At 38.8% G+C, this 21,640-nt stretch overlaps 1 protein-coding gene across 2 annotated transcripts in view; it reads left to right on the forward strand.

The window, feature by feature from the left end:
* The window catches only part of ssh1a (slingshot protein phosphatase 1a), a 94,302-nt gene that overhangs the window by 63,603 nt on the left and 9,059 nt on the right, over positions 1-21,640 (forward strand). For both annotated transcript variants that reach the window (XM_022666896.2, XM_022666897.2), the window contains 7 exons: positions 1,936-2,036; positions 11,086-11,150; positions 13,146-13,267; positions 17,033-17,101; positions 18,178-18,243; positions 19,242-19,436; positions 21,524-21,617. In XM_022666896.2, coding sequence (XP_022522617.2) covers positions 1,936-2,036; positions 11,086-11,150; positions 13,146-13,267; positions 17,033-17,101; positions 18,178-18,243; positions 19,242-19,436; positions 21,524-21,617 — 712 coding nt within the window. The remainder of the gene's footprint in view (positions 1-1,935; positions 2,037-11,085; positions 11,151-13,145; positions 13,268-17,032; positions 17,102-18,177; positions 18,244-19,241; positions 19,437-21,523; positions 21,618-21,640) is intronic.

Here is a 21,640-nt window from a genome sequence, read left to right on the forward strand (position 1 = left end):
AGCGTCGCGGAGTAATACGTACTTGCTGTGCTTCAACATAATATTATGGTCTGTCGGAGCGTTGCGGCTACCGTTGTCAGGAGCGTCGCGGAGTAATACGTAAGTTACTTGCTGTGCTTGTTGATTTATTGCTCAGAGATGTTGTTATTTTTCACAGATATTGTGAAGGATTTATTGCTCAGAGTTATTGTTACTGATATAAATAAAGTTTCATTTAGTGCGCCTTATAATCCAGTGCGCCTTGTGTATGGACTAACACTAAAAATAGACCGTTCACTCATCGTGCGCCTTATAATACGGTGCGCCTTATAGTCCGAAAAATACGGTACATTGTTCACATTCAGCCCGGTTTGTTTTAATTTTGCAGCAGAATGGAGTAAAAGATTCTTTTTATTTCTGTTTGTAAATAAGGGTTAATCTACAGTTATAGTAGTGTAATTTTCGGGCTATTGAGCGCACCTGAATGTAAGCCGCACCCACTAATTAAAAAAATGTTACTCATATTGGCTGTACCTGACTATAAGCTGCATTTTTATTAAACAGGCTATGTACACAAATAACGTTACGTATCACGAACAGTGCTGCAACAGTGCCCAGAGTAAATTCATAATATTAAAAGGGAAAAGTAGATTATTTATTGGGCTGCCGGTTTAAGAACCTCGGAGGGAAATTAGCATTTTCCGCTCATAAACTGTTACAGGGCTGCTGTGATTATCATCTGTTACATTTATAACCTGCTGCTCATGAATGCTCTAGTGTTAGAGTTAGATATTACAGTGTGCAGATTTTGCCATAGAGGCATCACTACTGGTATCCTAGCCTATATTGCACTTCGGTTTCAGCACCATAGCCCTCGTGGCAGGAGAATGGGTGTTGGTTTCGGCGGTGTTCCGGTGCTATACTTTAGTTGTTGTGCGAAAACAAACAATTCCAGTCATGAATAAAGCAAAAGTAACCTTTTACTGATGCAGGAGGACTGTCTCTGTGTTTTATATAAACCATATTAAGATCAAATATACAGTGTGTCACAAAAATGAGTACATCCTTCACATTTCTTCAGATATTTAAGGATACTTTTTCATGGGAAAACACTGACAAAATGACACAAAATGAAAAGTAAAGTGCAGCTTATATAACAGTGTAAATTTATTCTTCCCTCAAAATAACTCAATATACAGCCATTAATGTCCAAACCAGCAGCAACAAAAGTGAGTACACCCCTAAGAGACTACACCCCTAAATGTCCAAATTGAGCACTACTTGTCATTTTCCCTTCAAAATGTCACGTGACCCGTTGGTGTTACTAGGTCTCAGGTGTGCATTGGGAGCAGGTGTGTTCAGTATGAGAGTGTGAGAGCTGTACTACAAAATTGGTCACTGACTGAAGTTCCAACATGGCACCTCATGGCAAAGAACTCTCTAAAGATTTTAAAAGACGAATTGTTGCGCTACTTGAAGATGGCCAAAGCTACAAGAAAATTGCCAACACCCTGAAACTGAGCTGCAGCGCAGTGGACCTCTGAACAGTGGATGTGCCACTTTAAATGCGTAATTCAAGCTGATGTAGAGTATTTGCAAATACTTTGTTGTCCTGACTAGCCCTGGATTAAGCTACACACTGATCTCTCTTGAAAACTGTTTATTTGGGTGATTTAAGCACTTTTGAAGCTGCAGTGTGTAAAACAAGTAGCATATATCCCGGAAACTACGGTTGATACAGGAATACTAGCATAATCTGTTGAATCTATACTGCTGCTTAACACATATATATATGCAAAGAAGAAATAGTTTCCGGCACAACACCAGTTCTCTTTCTTCTTCTGTTGTTTAATGGGCGACAGTAACCTGCCCTAACGTATTATTGTTCTGTGTGTTGGACCTGTTTGCCTGTTTCAGTATACTGAAGCTCTCTCTCTCTCTCTTTCTGTGTTTCAGTCTGAGTGAGAGTTTCTTCATGGTAAAGGGGGCAGCACTGTTCCTACAGCAGGGCAGCAGTGCACAGGGTCAGAGGCCACACCCCCATCACAAACATGCAGGTGAGTACATACACTAAAACACAAGCACACACACTGGTGAGTTTTTTAAGAGCCAAGCATTTACTTACCTCGTAATATGAACAGCATCTTTCTTCCAGTGTATCAGTGTTATAAATACAATCTTAATTCACTTTATTTTGTTGGAATATACAGTACCAGTCAAAAGTTTGGACACTCATCTCATTCAGTGTGTGTTTTCTTTATCGTATTTATTACACAATAAGGCACTCCGGATTAATAGGTACGCTATCAATAAATGTCTATTTTCTGGCCTATTTTCATACAAAAGGTGCACCAGATTGTAAGGCGCATTATGTGACACTAGTAAGGATGGGTGGTGGCCAAGCTAAGTAAACAAAGCTGTAATTCTAAAAAAAAAAAAAAAAAAAAAAAAAGTTTTGCTATTTATAGGTTTATAAAATAAATTTCTCCCAAATTACAAATAAAAATATTGTAATTTAAAGCATTTATGTGCAGAAAATGAGAAATGGCTGAAATAACAAAAAAGAGGCAGAGCTTTCAGACCTCAAATAATGCAAAGAAAACAAGTTCATATTCATAAAGTTTTAAGAGTTCAGAAATCAATAATTGCTGGAATAAACATGGCTTTTAATCACAGTTTTCGTGCATCTTGAACAGAGCTAACGCTTAGCGCAGTAAGCAGCTAATGCTGCTTCAGCAGTGCGAGCAAGGGTTAGGGAAAATTAAAGTTTTTTAAGTGTGCCTTATAGTACAAAAAATACAGTACATTGTAAATTTGAATACAAATATTCAGTGACGTTTAATATAGTGTCCAAACTTTTGACTGGTACTATATTATCATTATCACTATTATACTTATTAAACTAGCTCACATAATATGAATAATAATATATATGATGATATTCCTTTCTTATGATGACGTAACTTGGTGATGGTGACCAATGAACCTGTGTGTGGAGATGCTCGGAATCATGATCTAATTTGAGGTCTATTTTTATACAATACCAGCTCACCTTGCACTTTTATAGGACAGCCCCACAAAGATGTACTATTTGGTGCACTTAATCTGTAACATACCTAATACTTGTTTATTCAAAGTTATTCCTATTTTATACGCTGCAGTGTATAAATACAAAGACAAAATCATGACTGCAATAACACAAGAATAAATTCAATACGTTTCTGTCTAAAATAGTTTTTTATTTTGTGGGTCTGTTTGGGTTCTCTGCTTTGTGAAAATGATAAGGCCTTGCTTCTCTTAGTCCGATTACATTTGTCAACTGGGCAAAATGTCTTCATGTGTTATAGAGGCATGTCTAGCAGTCAAAAGTCTCTCACCAAGAGGAACACTACCCAGAAGTATCCTCTGAAATAATTTTAAGCCCTGTTGCGGCAAGACCTAGTTTGTAATAAGAACACACCTGTAATAATTTACATATCTGCCTGACATGTAACTGCATGCTCAGTTTTGCCATAGCTCTGGGTGCGTTTTTTTTTTTTTTTTTTTTTTTTTTTAGTGTTAAAAAAACATGGAGATATTTTACAAAACAGATTTTTTTAGTTAAATACAGCTCTGGAAAAATAAAAAAAAACATTTAAAAAAGATGAGTTTCTTTGATTTCACCAAATTGAAAACCTCTAGTACATAATCAAGAGGAAAATGGATGATCACAAACCATCAAACCAAACTGCTTACATTTTTGCACCAGGAGTAAAGCAGCATAAAGTTATCCAAAAGCAGTGTGTAAGACTGGTGGAGGAGAACATGATGCCAAGATGCACAAAAACTGTGATTAAAACCAGGGTTATTCCAGCAATTATTGATTTCTGAACTCTTAAAACTTTATGAATATGAACTTGTGTTCTTTGCATTATTTGAGGTCTGAAAGCTCTGCCTCTTTTTTGTTATTTCAGCCATTTCTCATTTTCTGCACATAAATGCTTTAAATTACAATATTTTTATTTGTAATTTGGGAGAAATTTATTTTATAAACCTATAAATAGCAAAATCAGAGAAACTTATTCAGAAACTGAATTAAACCCCAAATCTGAGGACTAAGCAATAGCGATGTCCCCCCTTTGTCTCCTATTGAACAGACTAGACTCTAGGATTAAACTAGACTCATGGCTTTTCTGCGTCAGATTTGTTCCAAAAATCTCCAAGTCCAATTTACCCCTTATCCCACTATATCCCTGCCTCCCACCCCCAATTCTCCCCCAATAACCTTCAGCTGATGCTGTTGAAGTGTGTGTGTGTACTGAGGCGATGTGAGGACAGCAGACGCTGCGCAGCACCTGCATAGTTTCAGATCACACACACACACACACACACACACACACACACACACACACACACCACAGTGCTGGTTAAGCATGTCCCAGACAAGTGTGATGTGTGCGTGCGGGTGTTTATATGGATTAGCCGGATTAGCGGTTTAGCACAGCATATTGAAGATGTGAGCACTGCACTTCTGTTCAATGTAAAGACACTGGACAATAGACAGGCCACTTTATTAGAAACACCTACCTTCTTTTTCTACTAACTGGCCACTTTATTAGAAACACCTACCTTCTACTTCTACTCCCTGGCCACTTTATTAGAAACACCAACCTTCTATTTCTACTCACTGGCCACTTTATTAGAAACACCTACCTTATACCTATACTCACTGGCCACTTTATTAGAAACACCTACCTTATACCTATACTCACTGGCCACTTGGGAAAAATAGAGATTTAAGGGGAACTCCTTCTTCTAAAACCCGCCCTCCCGTGAAAACTGCTGAAATGCAGAAGCAAAGAAGAGATTCTAGGAAAAAAAGTCTTTAGCAGCAAAATCCACAAAACACAAAATTAGAAAGCAAAGACTTCCAAACTGAAATGCTATTCAAATAACTCCAAAAAATAAAAATATATGTTTGCTATATATATTTTCTATTTTAAATTTGCAACATACACCTTTTTCATTTGATTCTTAAAATTTTGATTACGGATTTAATTTTTTTGTGCAAAACTTCTGGGACAAAATTCACCCCATAGAAACTTTCTCTTCTGCCAGACACCCATACTTTCAACCCAAGATCCCTTTCATCCCCGGGGGTGTGAAAGCTTAAGTAAATGAAGAGATCTTGAAAGCCATGTTTGTGTAAATAAACACAATGCATTATTTATTATAAGATCTGGTGTAAATATCCCACAACCATCTCGTCAAATGGCCTGGCTCTCTGTTTGTTGTCTCCACCATTGCTACACTTTTCATTTTGAATGTTGTACTCTTTGTTAAGCTAAAAAGATCTGCTGAATTTACCTCAGCAGTGCTGTTGATTCAGCTGCTGTTGCTCCTGCTGTATGTTAGCTTTCTGTTGGACATGTTGTTTTTGAATACATCATCATGTCTGAGGAGACAGGGATGATACACTCCTGTGTTTTGGGGGGTTGGAACGAGTCCAGGGACTGTGTGTGATGTGGGAAGAGTGTGAGTCATGTGTAAAGTGTGATAAACAATAAGAATGCTTTAAGAAATCAGTGGTGGAAGGTGGTCCTGTTCTCCTGCATGTTAATGTTGCACATCTTGCAATAACTCTTGTGTGGTTGTTTCAACTTGCAGCTGTGATTCATTGCGTTGTTGGAGCAAGCGAGTTGCCAAGTCTTGCCAAGTCATTCATTCACAAGAGGTACAAGTGAGGGCAAAAGTTTGGGAACATTGGTCAAATTGTGTACATTGTAATTTTAATGCACAATCAAAGAAAGCACTTTAAAATGATGAGTTTCTTTTATTTTATCAAATTGAAAACCTCTGGAATATAATCAAGAGGAAGATGGATGATCACAATTCATTAAACCAAACTAAACTGCTTAATGTTTTGCACCAGGAGTGATTAGCATAAAGTTATCCAAAAGCAGTGTGTAAGACTGGTGGAAGAGAAAACTAGGGATTCACTGATACTATTTTTTCCTTACCGATACCTATACCAGCTTTTCTGGTATTGGCCGATACCGAGTACCGATACCAACTGTCTTATTCTGAATAAGATATAATAACCTGATTGGCTGCTTCGCAGTTTTCGCCTTTTTTTTTTTTTTATTCATTTAATACACTAGTCAGCTAAAGTATTAAAACTATATGTCTAATATTGAGTAGGACTCTCTGGTCTGTTGAGGCAGGAACATAGTCAGCATGAACTTTTCAGCAGTTTGAGCTGCTGTAGCTCTTCTATTGGCTCAGGCTAGCAGACTAACCCAGAGGTGTCTGATCATGACCAATTACAACAGGATGGTGGTGCTTTAATGAAATGGTTTAATCAATGTTTAATCAGTTGGTCAGTCTTCAGACAGCTTAGGAGATGTGCTTCTGCTTGGCTGAATAAAAAACTGCAGACACATCGGCCCTCTGTGGATAAGATTGGACTTCCCTGACCTTTTCCTTCTGATTTGGATGTTTTTCTTACTGATATCTGATCAATTTCTAATAATATCAGCCTGATACCAACCCATTATTACTGATATGCCACCCCTGTTCACAGCATTTATTATTGTATCACACTGATTGGGGTGTTGTGAAGCTGTTTTCTGGATGCAACTCTACAGGAAACGTATATTTTTTGCACTATAAAGCACACTTTCATTTTCCCAAAAATTGACAGTGCATCTTATGTATGAAGTCAGGTTGTAAGGAGCAGTAAAGACAATCTTATGAAGGAGTTTCAGTGAAGTTTCTCCAGCACTGAGGATGGAGCAGTATTAGCATTAGCTGCTAACCGCAGCTCTAGCTCTTTTGCAGTTCTGAGGTGCATAAATCGTATACTGTAGTCTGAGTGATTACCGTGTTAAAACAAGCTATGTGGGACAAACCACTAGCTGATAGCTCTCTGGCTTACCAGAACACACTCCTCAGTGTAGCGCTGTCTGGCGGTGTTTACTAATGCTAAGCGGTGTTTGAGATATTTCTCTAAAGCTCTATTGCACAATTAAGACAGTTTAAGTTTAATACCAATTTACAATGTTATTCTTTTAGCCATTAGAAGCATTACACCATAAAATCAGCCAAAATTCCCTTCTTTCTCCAATTAACAAATACATTTAATTCAAAGTGCATTAAAATAATCCTTTAAGCTACAGTATTAATTTATGTAAAAGGGCTTTAGTTACTGTTTTTGATGTTTATTTGAGTTTTAGGGAGTTTTATCACTTGTGCTGAATAAATGATTCTGTATCCAGACCCAATTGTGGATCAAACGCATAATTCTCTTTTCTAAATGAATGAAAGTTTGCAATTGTTTTTCTATTTTACTTGGACAAAACACCTACATGATGAGGAACAGCAGCAGGAGCTCCTCAGATAAATTGCTGTTTCTTATCTTACTCCAGGCAGGACGAAGTGTTTGACTCCACAGATCTGAGCTACCATTATACCAGTTAGCTTGTTATGCTAACTGGCTAGCATTAGTTAGCGAGCTGTATCTGCTTCTATGCTGGTGCTGTTATACACAGCACTCTACAGTGTCTCTAGCGATATGGCAGTGTGTGAAAAAATGCATACTGGTTTAAGTTTCCCCTCCAGTATACTGGATGAACCAGCATACTGCCCAGCACTGTGATGTACCATCTCCAGTGTCTGATATAGAGTGAAATCTAACAGGAGACCAAGTTTGATGTGGCAGTGTTACTGTTATCTTCAGTATTGCCTTTTAACTAATAATCAGTAATACCTATTAAATTATTCAATGATTACATGGAAACAGGGCTTGCATGGATCAGACTATAAGCAATTTAAATGCCTATTGCAGTCGCATAATTAGACTAAATCCACTCTGGTTCTGAAATTGTAGATTAGCAGTTTGTAGGAGAGCAAATGACTATTAACAGCCTTATTTAATAGTGTCCTTTTAATAGTGAACCTCTGTTAAAAATGCTGGTGCAGTCCCACACTGACCTTCATCACTGTTCATGAAATGTCCTTATACGCATTGTTCTCACCTTGATTTTAACTTAACACCACGGTCTCTAGCGTCCTGATCTCACATCTGCGTAAGATCTCTTTTTATTTTAGGAAATTCAGCCCTGAACACAGCTCCTGTTTCCTCTTGAATAAAGTGTGGGGCTGCTATTAAAGTGAATATGGCGTCAGAGCTGTTCTGTATTCTGTGCAGCTGCTGATGTGTGCAGCTCTTTGGTGCTGACCTGAGGTCAGTTTTGTAGTTTTGTCTCATTAGAGTTTGGGGAAGGGCTGGAGAAGGACTTTGACCCAGGGCTATGTTGATAAGGTCACAGGTACAACATGTGCTCCTGTTTTTTTTCCTTCAGCTTAAACATGGTCCTTTAACACGAAAAGAAAGGGCAACCTCCGCTGGAATATCCAATTAGAGTGATGATCCAGGACCTCTCGTAGGCTTAATTAGGTTTGTTAGGGCTGAGGTAAATCAAATCAAATCAAATCAAATTTATTTGTATAGCGCTTTTTACAACAGGTGTTGTCACAAAGCAGCTTTACAGAAACATGATTACAGGACAAAGAATCAGGCAAAACATTAAACATAGAAAATACAGAATACAGAACCCCCAGTGAGCGTAAGAGTAGGGTTAAGATAGAGGAGAAAGTTGGGTTGAGGTAAAGGTAAGAGTAGGATTGCGGTAGAGGAGGAAGTTGGATTGAGGTAGAGGAGAGAATTGGGTTGAGAGTAGGGTTGAGGGTAGAGTTGACAGTAGAGTTGAGCGTTGGGTTGACCGTAGGATTAAGGTAGAGGAGAAAGTAGGGTTAAGGTAGAGTTGACATAGAGGAGAGAGAAGAGTTGAGGTAGAGGTGAGAATAGAGTTGAGGTAGAGGAGAGAGTAGGGTTGAGGTAAAGGACAGAATAGGGTTGTGGTAAAGTTGAGAGTAGAGTTATGATGAAGAGTGAAGAGTAATATTGAGGTAGAGGAGAGAGTATAATATGAATGTATAATGCCACTATTTTCATGACATGGACATTTTTTACTGTTTAAAAAAAAAAGTGACATTATTGTGAACAATACATATGACACAATTCTAACACCAGCATTTCTGCTCCCAGCAAAAACTCTAAAACTATATAAAATAGGTGGGTTGTTGTTTCACATGCTAAATTCAGCTTCCAGACAGGTTCTATTCAGATGTGGGTCTTAGTCACTCGCCCCCCCCAGTTCCCCACTGCACATTCTCACCATGCCAACCGTGATGGAGCACTAGTTACCTGCAGTGTTGCCAAAAAGTCCCAACAAAAGCAATAGAGTTCAAGGTACTTCAGTGCTCGGGCCGCTAAAGGAAAAAACAACAGCAGAGGTTCTGGGCGTCATATAACATCTGATCAGAACCCAAACTGATAATTAACAGCAACAGAGCTTCAGATTTATGAGCTCGTCTGGCTGCTGCGTGATCTTCAGTCTGTGTTGTCGACTAGCCCAGGGTCATGCCAGGCTGGCTTACAAACTGGATGCATATAAATGAGTGTAAAATTTGCCTTTGTCTGAAGAACTGGTTTTCTGTTCAAGGTCTCCTGTTTCTTTCAGGCCCTGAAGGAGGCCGATTCTAGCTTTTGAAAGGCTGAAGTTAAACAGGGAATGTGGAGCTTGATTGTCAAGCAGTAAAGCAAAAATCATGATCACATTTTAATAGTAGAAAATAACAAACTTTATGACTTCTTTTGGATTTTCTGCGGCATCACAATGACATTAAACCTAAGGGTTGTCTTTGCAGCTTAGTTTCCGTCTGTACTTGACTGTATGGACTGTGAAAGGTGTGGTATGTTTGTAACTTGCACAACACAAAGAACTACATGCTACTGTATGCCAGATACCACTCTGCATATTACTGTACTCAGGGGCATAACTAGTCATTTTTAGGAAGGTGTAAGCACCCTTTAAATGAGTGCCATCACACCAAAAAGTGGAAGCATACATTTTTTTACAGTACCATATTTTTTGCACAATAAGGTGCACTTTAAATCATGACATTTTCCCAAAAATTGTCAGTACGCCTTATAATCCAGTGCTCCTTATGTTTGAATTTTATCAGTCAGATTGTAAGGAGCAGTAAAGCCACTCCGCTGAAGTGCAGAAATGAAGTGTAATGGGATGGAGCTACAGACTAATAGCTCTCCAGCCCAGAGGGCTGTTGAACCCAATTGCAGAACAGTTGATCTTAAAGCTGGTAAACCCAAGAAGAAATGGAAAAAAAAAAAAATAAACAGACCTGATCTCCATGTTTTTGGACTGTGAGGAAACCGAGTCCCAGGAGGAAGCCCACGCAGACACAGGTAGAACATGGAAACTCCACCCAGATAGGGACTTGAACCCAGGACACCAGGGCTGGGAGGTGAACATGCTAAGCACTAAGACACTGTGCCACCAACCATGAAACACAAAACCTTTACAAATACACTAATCATCCACTACGTCACATAGTTTTCTTACTAGTGGTCATCAGTTAGACCCTTTCTCTTCATCAGTGTTTTGTTAAATAAGGCCTATAACAGCTTCAGAAGACTCTATAAGACCCATATTTACATAAAACACTAAAGATTATATTATAAATAGTCACAACTAGCTCAAATAGTTGCGGTCATGTGATTACGTAATTATAGTGAAAGGTCTAGTTATAAGCACAACCCTGTTCTGTGAAAGTGAGGGGGATAAAATGATGCAGTTTTGAAGTTTTGAGAATGAGCTCTTTGGAGGTTCACCAGCACTCTTGATGTAAGGATGTAAGGCAGTGAATGAAACGTGAGGTGTGTTGCAGGATCTTTCCAAACGATCCAGTCCCGCAGACCCGTCACACCCGGCACGGTGAGAGGGAGACTGGCAGGTGCGCTGTTTGTGTTGTTGCTTGTTGGGAACGCTGGGCAGCCGCCTCCTCACTCATCAAGGCGTGAATCATTCGGGCCTGTCTTTCCTGCCGGGCCTCACCTCCCTCACTTTTTATTGCTGCAGCTTTATTTTTTTACCGTTGATTTAATAAATGGGGTATGTGATGCTGTTGGGCAATGCTGATGATTGGAGTCGTCATGGTCTAGTTTAGTTTTAACAGTCTGTCTCTCTCTCTCTCTCTCTGTAGGAGATTTACCTCAGCACTTGCAGGTAATGATCAACATTCTTCGCTCTGAAGACCGAATCAAATTGGTGAGTACACACACCCCACACACACACAAACATATTTACACATGTGCACGCCCTCCCTCACGTACACACACTCGTTCACTCACGCCTGAACGGCTTTTATAGCCGGCCGGAGGCTGTGTGTGTTTTGCTGTGTTCATTAAGGGATGAGAACATGCTCAGTGAAGGTACGTTATTGGAGCGTTTCCACATGCAGCGTGAGGCGCTGAGTGAAATGGAAACTGAGGCCAATTCTACTTGCCCGCACTTCCCCTTAAGAACTTAAGAACAGAGCACAGATTTGTACACGTCCTCATGAGCTCACCTGCTGGATCTTCTGTTGGGATATAAAGTGTGTGTGTGTGTGCTGAGATAAAATTATCTTAGATTATTATATTAATTATTTATATAACAATAATTATCAGGGGATAGGTTGGGAACATGTACACCTGTATGTTGTGAGGTGTTATCTTGTGTGTTTGAGTCTGGCGTCTATGGCGTCACATCAGTGTCAAAAATCGGGTGTGCAAAAATAACAGGTGAAAAAAATTAACCTGCGTGTTTTAACATTTTTCTTCTTGTGAGCACAAATGTGAAGCTCACGAGGGAAAAAAAGGGAATTGTGTGCGCGCTGAACAGAATATCTCTCTCGAGCTTCATTTTTCTCCTCTCGGATGTTCTTTTCCTCTCAAATTCACAGTTCTCCTCGCACGCCATGTGAATTACGTGCTGCTGCAGTTTTCGCTTGAGAGAGCTTTTTGCGCTCAAGTTTTGAAAGGGGTGGTTTTGACAGTTTAGGGGCGATGTCAGAGTCCCCTCCCTCAGCGAATACTATTGGCTAATATCTTCAGGGTTTGTGACGGACTGCCTACCTCCAAGAGCCAGAGGAGGGCAGGGTAAGAAGAACAGCAGTAGAGTTAGCTAGCTGGCTATGCTAACATCCAAACAACCCGCTCTTCGGCACTGTTAGCCCAGGTATAGTGCCTGGAGCCACCGACTCTCGTCTGGAGCGAACGGCGCGCCGGCTTTGTCTGCCCGGGTTAGCGCCAGGAGCGACCGGGCTAACTCAGGCAGACAAAGCCAGTGAGCCGATCGTTCCAGGCGAGCATGAGCTGCTGCTAACCATGTTTAAATATTGTAAATCTAAGCTTAATGTAAATAAGGTCTTATGCTGTAGTCTATGTGTCGCCGCGTATCCTATGCCTTATCTTGATGCGCACCTCCATGAAAATGTAACTACACGTCACACAATGCAGACAGCAACAGCTGTGATTGGTTCACCGGGCCTCGCGTTCCTGCCCACACATTCCTACCTTCGAGGTTTAAACTGCAGAGTGACGCAGAGCCGCTGATATGCGCACGCAGAAGTATAAACTTCCTCCGCTGTGTAGCGCACTTTCTTTGGATATATGTAGGCTGCGGCGTAGGTTCAACACAGAAGTATAAATTGACCTTTAAAAGGGAAACATGATGACCCCCTTGTTCCTTACTATTGTCGCTTACAATGCACCTTATAACCTGGTGCACCCTATAGTCTAAAGAGTTCGGTAATTGAGACACAGTCTCTGTAAATAATCAGATTTTTACATAACCATGCCATAAACTTTAGCAAGAATAATTAAATGAAATACTATAAAAAGTTTGAAAACTAAAAAAAATTATAATATGAAGATTAAAAAAAGGAACTTCAGAGCTTCTTCGGTGGAATAATGATTCTTAGCATGTCTCAAAAAAAAAGATTTCCTAGAGCCCTTACACTCTCCCAATCAAAACATCATTAAAATTCTCTATATACACCTCAAAAAACATTGCAGACATATTACTAAAAACTCTCTGATTTTAAAGTTTTTATAAGGTAAATATATGTGAAAATCAAGCTGTAAAACTTTCTAAAGAAGGTTAGTAGGTACTGAATATGTAGGGTGCCCAGACTTTTGCATGTCTCTGTATTTGTACTGATACACATGCTGTATATATTGGTCACTAATCATTAGCATTGGTTGTGTGTTTGTGGGTCAGGCGGTGCGGTTGGAGAGCGCGTGGTCGGACAGGGTGCGGTACATGGTGGTGGTTTACACGAGCGGCAGGCAGGACACGGAGGAGAACATCCTGCTCGGGATGGACTTCAGCAACAAAGACAGGTAATCTTACCTACAATAACAAAATTACACTTATAGAACCAGTGCAGCAGGCTTGCATAACCAGTTATTGCTTGGCCATATTAGCATTTATGCTAGTTTGAGGAAAATATACGTAGTTTTGTCTCACACCAAAATATATACCAAATATAGTCAGTCGTTCAAGATATCTATCATATTTACGGTCTGTGGTTTGCTTCTTTCACTTCGCTCTGTAACTGCGAGGCTGATGTACCATATTTTTGCACTATAAGGTGCACTATCAATAAACTAAACTAAATCTATTTTTGGTCTATTTTTATACATAAGGCGCATTGAATTATAAGGTGCATTTTGAAACACTATTAAGGAACAGGGGTGTGGCCAAGTTTTTCTTCTAGTTTACCAGGTCTCGTTGCAGGGTGCCGAGACCGGTAAAGCTAAGCTTTTTTTTAAAAGTCAAACAAGTGCTGGATGTTAATCTACACAGATTTCTCTCCTGAAAACTGTTGATTTTGGGTGATTAAAGTGCTTCTTTTTATTTACAGTAAACTTCCATATTTCCATATTTTTACTAAGGCTGGATGCAACAATGTTATTGCAAAAGCGCTACACTGAAGAACCCTGAGTGTTCTGGTTAGCCAGAGCCCTCTCAGCTAGCGGTTAATCCCATGTAGCTTGTTTTTCGTAACTTTAGTGTCAATATTTTGTAATGTTCTCTCAAATATCTCTCAAAATGAAATGTACTTTAATTTTTGGAATCAAGCTCATTTAAAACGCTGTTGATTTTCTGATTTTTAAGAGGGGTATCCAGTTAGTTGTGATAAAAGCCTTTGCACTGTTTTCTTCATGAGGAAAATTTATTTTACACATTCTACAAAGTATTTGTAAGGTATGATAATACACAGAGTGTGATGTACAGGGTTATAAAAAAGTTGGGCATCCCTGATATTTTTTTATGATTTTTCTTTATAAATCATTGGCTATTCAGATCAGCAATTTCAGTTATTTCAGTGATATTTGAAAGTGAAATGAAGTTTATAGGATTTACAGAAAGTGTGCAATAATTCTTTAAACTAAATTAGGCAGGTGCAAAAATGTGGGCACCCTTGTCATTTCATTGATTTTAATAAAAAACTCTTATTTTATATTATTATTTATTATAATATTATTTAATATCATGGTTTAGGAGAAGAATATAAGAAGAAGAATACAAGAATATTGATGTAATTTTTCTGGTGGGGCCAAAATGTATGCACCTGCCTAATTTGGAATTATTGCACAGTTAAACCTGTAAACTTCATTGCACTTTTTAAATATCACTGTGTTCTTCTGATATATGATGTATTTAACTGAAATTACTGATCTGAACAACCAGTGATTTATAATGGAAAATCATAAAAATGATCAGGGGTGCCCAAACCTTTTTATACCACTGTACACTAAACACTGGCCTCCTTTGCTGCAGCTGTGCATGAGGCCCATCTAGTGGTTGAATGAGGAACTGCAGGGTCCTGTAACTGAGGGTCATCTACAATGCTGCAGTAATTCACAAACTATAGGTCATATAATCTGACCAGCCCTTAGGAAATATATAAATAAAATATTGTCTGACTGCTGATTGGCTAAAAATGGCCAAAGTAAATTTATAAATAAATCATACTTTCATCTTTAATCTGAAGTGGATGAAACATGTGGACTGAGGGGGAGATTAATAGTACCAGATGTTCCACAAATATGATTTTGGTTACACAGCATGAAATATTCTCGTAAGGGTCGTACTGCTTGTTTCTCTAGAGTTATCCAGTATCCAACTGAAGTGAGCACACTCACATTTCTGCATTATGCTGTATTATATTGTTTTATGGGATGACATTACAGAAATTAAACTTGAACCCAACTTTAGAGTAGTCAGTGTACAGCTTGTGTAACTGTATAGATTCACGGTCTCTTGCCTACAGTCAAGCATGGTGGTGGTAGCATCATGCTCTGGGGCTGTATGAGTGCCGCTGGCACTAGGGAGCTGAGGAGGCTTAAGATAAAGGTGATGGACTGGCCAAGCATGTCACACAAAATATTAACACACTGAGTACAGATTTAAGCATTTATTTTCACAGTGTTGTCTGATTAAAAGATATTATAAAATAGTTGCAGAAATGTGAGGGGTGTACTCACTTTTGTTGGATACTGTACATTATGCCACCATAGAAATGCTGTTCTTCCTATTATAAGTCAGTGAGACATCATTATTCTGAAGATGTTACTTAGCGTTAAATGCTACACAACTTTATATAACAGAGGCGTTTTATTTTAAGGTGGCCTTTTTTTACAGTAGAGGTAACAGTTTGTTTCCCTGACCATTTTTTATGGTCTGTTTATTTAGGTGAGTAAAGTACTTTTATAAGTTATAATATAATATATAATTACAGTAATCTTAGATTTCCAGAGGCTGGGTGCAGCAGCATTAGCATTAGCAGCTAACTGGCTAATGCCACTCGACAGTGCTACACTGTGGAATCCTGAGTGTAAGCCAGGGCGATACAAGCTAGCGGTTTGCGCAGGCTTCAGTCCGATATACTCACCTCTAAATGGCAAAAGAGCTAGCACTTAGTGCGGTTAGCAGCTAATGCTGCTTCAGCAGTGCTAGCTGGGGTTAGCAGCAGAATACAGGCTGATATACTCACCTCTAAATGGCAAAAGAGCTAGCACTTAGTGCGGCTAGCGGCGAATGGTAATACTGCTCCAGCAGTGCTTGTCGGGGTTAGTGGTTATTGGTGAAAAATTAAACTGAAACTCCTGTATAACTCTGTACTTCAGCAGAGTGACTTTACTGCTCCTTAATATCTGACTGGTAAAATTCATACATAAGGTGCACCGAATTATAAGGTGCACTGATAGGCTTGGGAATCGAGAATCGATTCCTGTTGAGAATCGATTCCGTGTGTTTCGATTCCACGGAATCGTTTGGCACCTTGCTTAATGATTCTCTTATCGATTCCAGACAGCACGATCACGCAAGTTACGCATGATTCAGTAAGCACGTCTTTTCAATGGCGTCCACTAGGTTAAAACGCTCGAAAGTTTGGCTTCATTTCACGCTACACAAGGATGGCAACAGGGCGTTTTGCAACCATTGTAAATTTTTGATAACATCGCCGGGAGGGAATACATCAAATATGCACAAACATCTGCGCACACAACATTATTAGAGAGTATTTGCTACATTTCCATATTGCCAGTTGCACATTGTTGTGGACATGTTGACCTTGTTGTTGAGTTTGTAAGGTTGTATGATATTTAAGTAAACAAAGTTGGTGCTTATGAAACTGTTTGCTCTCTTTTTTTCCCCAAATTGGAATCGATAAGAGAATCGATAAGGAATCGAATCGTTTCACAGAATCAATAAGGGAATCGGAAAAATCTTATCAATTCCCATCCCTACGCACTGATGATTTTGGGGAAAATTAAAGGATTTTGCACCTTATAGTGCAAAGAATACTGTACCATTCAGTATGACTGTACTTAAATTATAATTAAATTAATATAATATAATATAAAATAATATAATGTTGAATGTTTGCCTGCAGTTTTTTTTCTTTAAAACAGCAGTTGGTCAAACTTGGTTGATCAGTTGCAACAAACTGTGAAACAAATGTGATTGTTTGCTCAGTGGGAGTCAGAGGGGAAATGTGCTGTGTTCAGAAAGAAATATCTGAGGGCTGAATCTGAGTCTCTGTGTCTCTGATTGTAACTAGTGTGTAACTGTGTTGTGGTGTTTTTTCTCCACAGTAAGAGCTGCTCTATAGGGATGGTGCTGCCGCTCTGGAGCGACACGAAGATCCATCTGGATGGAGACGGGTGAGAGAACTCTCAGCTCTGCTGCACTGTCCCCTACTGAGTAGGAAGAGGAAGTGCAGCCTCATGGAATATTCTAGCATTCTAGATATACATGCTGTCATACAGAAAAGAGTGAATGTCTCAGATCATAGTACATGTTTTACAATAAAGTTATGCTGATCAGAATTAAAGATATCAATCTTCAAGATTCTCTAGAAATTCTAGTGCATCTAAAAAAAAATAGAATATTGAAAAGTTACTTAATTTCAGTAATTCAGTATAAAATGTGAAACTCGTATATTATATAGATGTATTACACACAGAGTGATCTATTTTAAGCGTTTATTTCCTTTATTTTTGATAATTATGGCTTACAGCTAATAAAAACTATTTAAAAATATAAACCTAGTGTCTCAGAAAATTAGAATATTATATAAGACCAATTGGTACTTTTGGCAGTGTGCCAAGTCCTGCTGGAAAATGAAATCCACATCTATATAAAAGTTGTCAGTAGCAGAGGTTCAGCATGAAGTGTTGTAAGATTTTGTGGGAAAACAAAACTGCACTGACTTTATACTTGATAATAAAACACAGTGGATCAACACCAGCAGATGGCATGTCTCTCCAAACCACGGCAAATAAGCAACTATATTTTAGAGAAATAAATATAGCTACATTTCTAGTAAATAGTTACCAGTTCTAAATATTTAGTTAAAGTCTGTTGATAGATTGATTTGTATATTTGCTTAGAAATTGAGGAGTTTACCAGTTTAGTTTCCAGATCAATTGGTCTTGCTATTTTTTCTCCTCTTCACTTCCAGTGTGATGTTGTGTTATGTGTTATGATGCTGTAGCTTTAGTAGATCGTTCACCCTTAATTTAGACTGAACATTGATGTTAAACATGAGGCAGGTTATTGTTAAGCTGAATTGGCTCTTGATGTCATCATAAATGTTTTTTTTCCAGTGTTTAGAGTGCTTTTTCCACTGCTGATGAGCAGTGTAACACTAAACAGGTTGCTGGTGGAGGAGAGGGTGTGTTAATTTCAGCTGTTAGGTGGAGTTGAACTCTGCTGACCTCTCTCTTCTGGTCTACAGGGGATTCAGCGTAAACACTGCCGGCCGCACGCACATCTTCAAACCTGTGTCTGTACAGGCCATGTGGTAAGAGACGCACATGCCCACACACACACACACACATCTGTACAGCTGCTTTAAAATAATAAATCACAAATATGCAAAATATTAAAAACAAATGACATATGACATTATTTTATAGTATTGTAAATGGAATAAATTGCCAGTGTAGGAGTAGTATATTCCCTACTCTATAGACTATATTACAATTATAAATTGATCTGACAAAATGACATATTGACTTATTGTACAGTATATGGACATAAATTCAGTATGTGTTGTTGACCATAATATTGGGTTTAATGTGAAAGAGCCGGTATGTTGACCTTATTTAAAGACTGTAATTTAATTTTATTAGTTTTTCAATTTTTTACATTATTATTTTACATTTTATATTTAAAAAAATCCAATATTGCAACATTACTAATAAATGTCCATTGCTGTTCACAAGCATTGTGTACCGTATTATTGACACACTATAAGGTGCACCGTATTATAAGGTGAAAGAGAAAGCTCTTCCTGCTGCTGAACTGCTAGGAAATCACATATCACAATTATTTCTGGCCTAATCATATAGTCACCTAGTTTTCTATACAGATATATTATCATAACCCAAAGCAGCATTCTTACTCTGAGGAGCTTCAGGTTTATATTTTTGCTCTCTAAATCCGCTTGTGTTACATTAAAAGGTTAACAGTGATGGTAGATGAGAATGAAAGGCCTTTCATCCAGGTTGTTGTGCTCATTCAGAAGCTTTGTTTGGGTGTCTGGGTGTGTCTGGGTCCTCTGAGCTTTATTTGCGAGTGAAGGAGCTCCTCTGGGGGGTTTGGTGTGGTGTGTGAACTCACTGTTGTTTGAGTGTGATGAGGGCCTGTGGGAGATGCTGCCATCTGTTGGTTAAGGCGTGTAATTGCTGTTTCATATAAATATATTACAAACAAAACCCCACATTTTTTACATGTTTATCAGCCTAATATTATCTTTATTCTTTCTCTGATTACTTTTACATTTCTGTTCCTCCTCAGGTCGGCGCTGCAGGTGCTACACAAGGCGTGTGAGGTTTCACGCAGGCATAACTATTTCCCCGGGGGAATGGCCCTGACCTGGACAGGCTACTATGAGAGCTGCATCTCCTCTGAGCAGAGCTGCATTAATGAGTGGAACGCCATGCAGGACCTGGAGACGCTGCGGCCAGACTCGCCTGCATTGTTCAACGACAAGTCAGTCCCTCTTCTCTGCTCTTCTCTGCTTTCCTAGTCTATTTTTCTCTGTCCTGTTCCCTTCTTTCTTTTCTTCTTCTCTTCTTCTCTGTTGTCTTTTCTCACATGTACTCAAAACATATGAAGTAGGAGTGAAAAAGACTGATTGCCATATCCTCCAGAGACCTGACACTTTATTTCTGTTCAATGTGGGGTAGGGCTGCACGATATATCGTTTAAGCATCGTCATTGTGCAATAGTTACATCGCAGGACCTGCAATGTCACCTGAGGCAATTCAATCAAACACATCATGTTGCAATGTTTTTATTCTTGACACAAGAAGTAGATACACAGCGCTGTAATTTTCTGAATGAACAGGCTGTCTCTGTGTCTGTGTGAGTGACAGGCTGTTGCTGCCTGAGAAGTGAGAGGGGAAGCGGGTGTAAACACTAGCTAACCGCATGGTTTCCACATGGCTGGGCATGGGCTTGTGAACGCAGTGGCTGACAGCCTTTCGAAATCTGTGCACATCCGTTTGGTACAGTTTTGTGCAGATATTTTTAGTTACAGCCGAAATCACACTTTAAATCCCAGTAAAAAGGCTCCTATTTACCTTTTAAAAGGCCTTTTAAGTACCTGATTAAATGACTTTGAGCACTTGGCTGACTGTAAAGCGCTGACTCAGCTCTCGATTGGTCTGGATCTCTCGAAACGGGTGCACGGGTGAGGGCGGGGCTGGTGACGTCACGGGTCTTTTGTTTAAATTGTTTAAATCGCAATATAAATCATTGAAAAAACATTGCAATGTCAATTTGTTCCAGCATCGTGCAACCCTACTGTGGTGGACATTAATCTGAGACAATTTGAGATGAGTCAAGCACCATTTATACAACCTATTTGAATCTATTTGTACTGCTTCCTGGGCTTTCCAATTAGGGCTAAATTGTGTATAATATGGGGTGTGGCCAACAGACCACAGAGACTTTCACATTTTATGACAGTAAAGGGCAAATTATAATTCATTTGTCAATATTTTGTTTCTGTTGCTAATAGTTAATTTGTTTCTTCTATGTGAGTCCTAACTAGATTAAAAAAATACAGTAATTTAAACCCTTTCAAACCACAATATTCTTTCAGAGCCCTTATATACTACTGTTCACTTTTACGCAGTTTTCATACTTCAGGAAGCAGCCTCAGGCTGAGTGAGGCAACAGAAAAATCTTCCTGCTTCATATGTTCATGAAATAAAAAGAAACATACCCTTACACAACCCTTACATTCTGAGACCAAGAAATCAGACACACTACTTAAATTTTCTAACAAAAGCATATACAGTACCAATCAAACATTTGCGTGCACTTTCAATTTTTGTGGGTTTTTATTATTTTAAAATGTTGTGCACAGTAGTTTAATACTAAAGCCGTCAAACTTTGATGAAAAACATATGGATTCATTTAGTAAACTAAAAACTTATCAAGAGTTAATTACTTGAATTTCTTGCCTCTTAATGTGTTTGAGAGCATCAGGTGTAAAGTAGTGAAGAGGTAGAGTTACAGGTATACAGTGAATAGTGAATATTTGAGTAATGTTCTAATCCACATTACAGCAAGAAGTACTCAACTAAATAAGTAATAAAATACTAATCTGAAACATTTTAAGAACTTAAAATACTGAAAGTATCCTCAAATGCAGTCTCAAAGACCATCAAAAACATTATGATGAAACTGGCTCTCATCAGGACCGCCCCACAAAAGGAAGAACGAGAGTTTCCTCTGTTGTACAGGATAAGTTCATCAGAGTGACCAACCTCAGAAATCACAAGTTATCAGCAAACCCTAGATAAGAGCATCTAAATGCTTCTTCTCAGAGTATTTTGGTTTGTTTAACACTTTTAAGTTACAACATGATTCCTTATGTGTTCCTTCATAGCCTGGATCACTTCACTATTTATTTACAATGTAGACCTCTCTAATCTGAAAAAATGAATATTTCAGTACAGATCTACAGTTCTGTAGGGCAGCCTGATCCTGATGAAGTAAATCACTCTGCTGGTTTAGAGGAATCCCTGTGTTTAAACTGCTCCCATGTGCTGTGTGTTTTTCTTCAGGCCTACAGAGAGGGAAAGAACGGAATGCCTCATCAAAGCCAAACTCAGAAGCATCATGATGTTCCAGGACCTGGAGAACGTGACCTCCAAAGAGGTGGGTGAAAACACCCACGTCTA

Source organism: Astyanax mexicanus, chromosome 22 (assembly GCF_023375975.1).
Source record: "Astyanax mexicanus isolate ESR-SI-001 chromosome 22, AstMex3_surface, whole genome shotgun sequence".
Classification (NCBI taxonomy): domain Eukaryota; kingdom Metazoa; phylum Chordata; class Actinopteri; order Characiformes; family Acestrorhamphidae; genus Astyanax; species Astyanax mexicanus.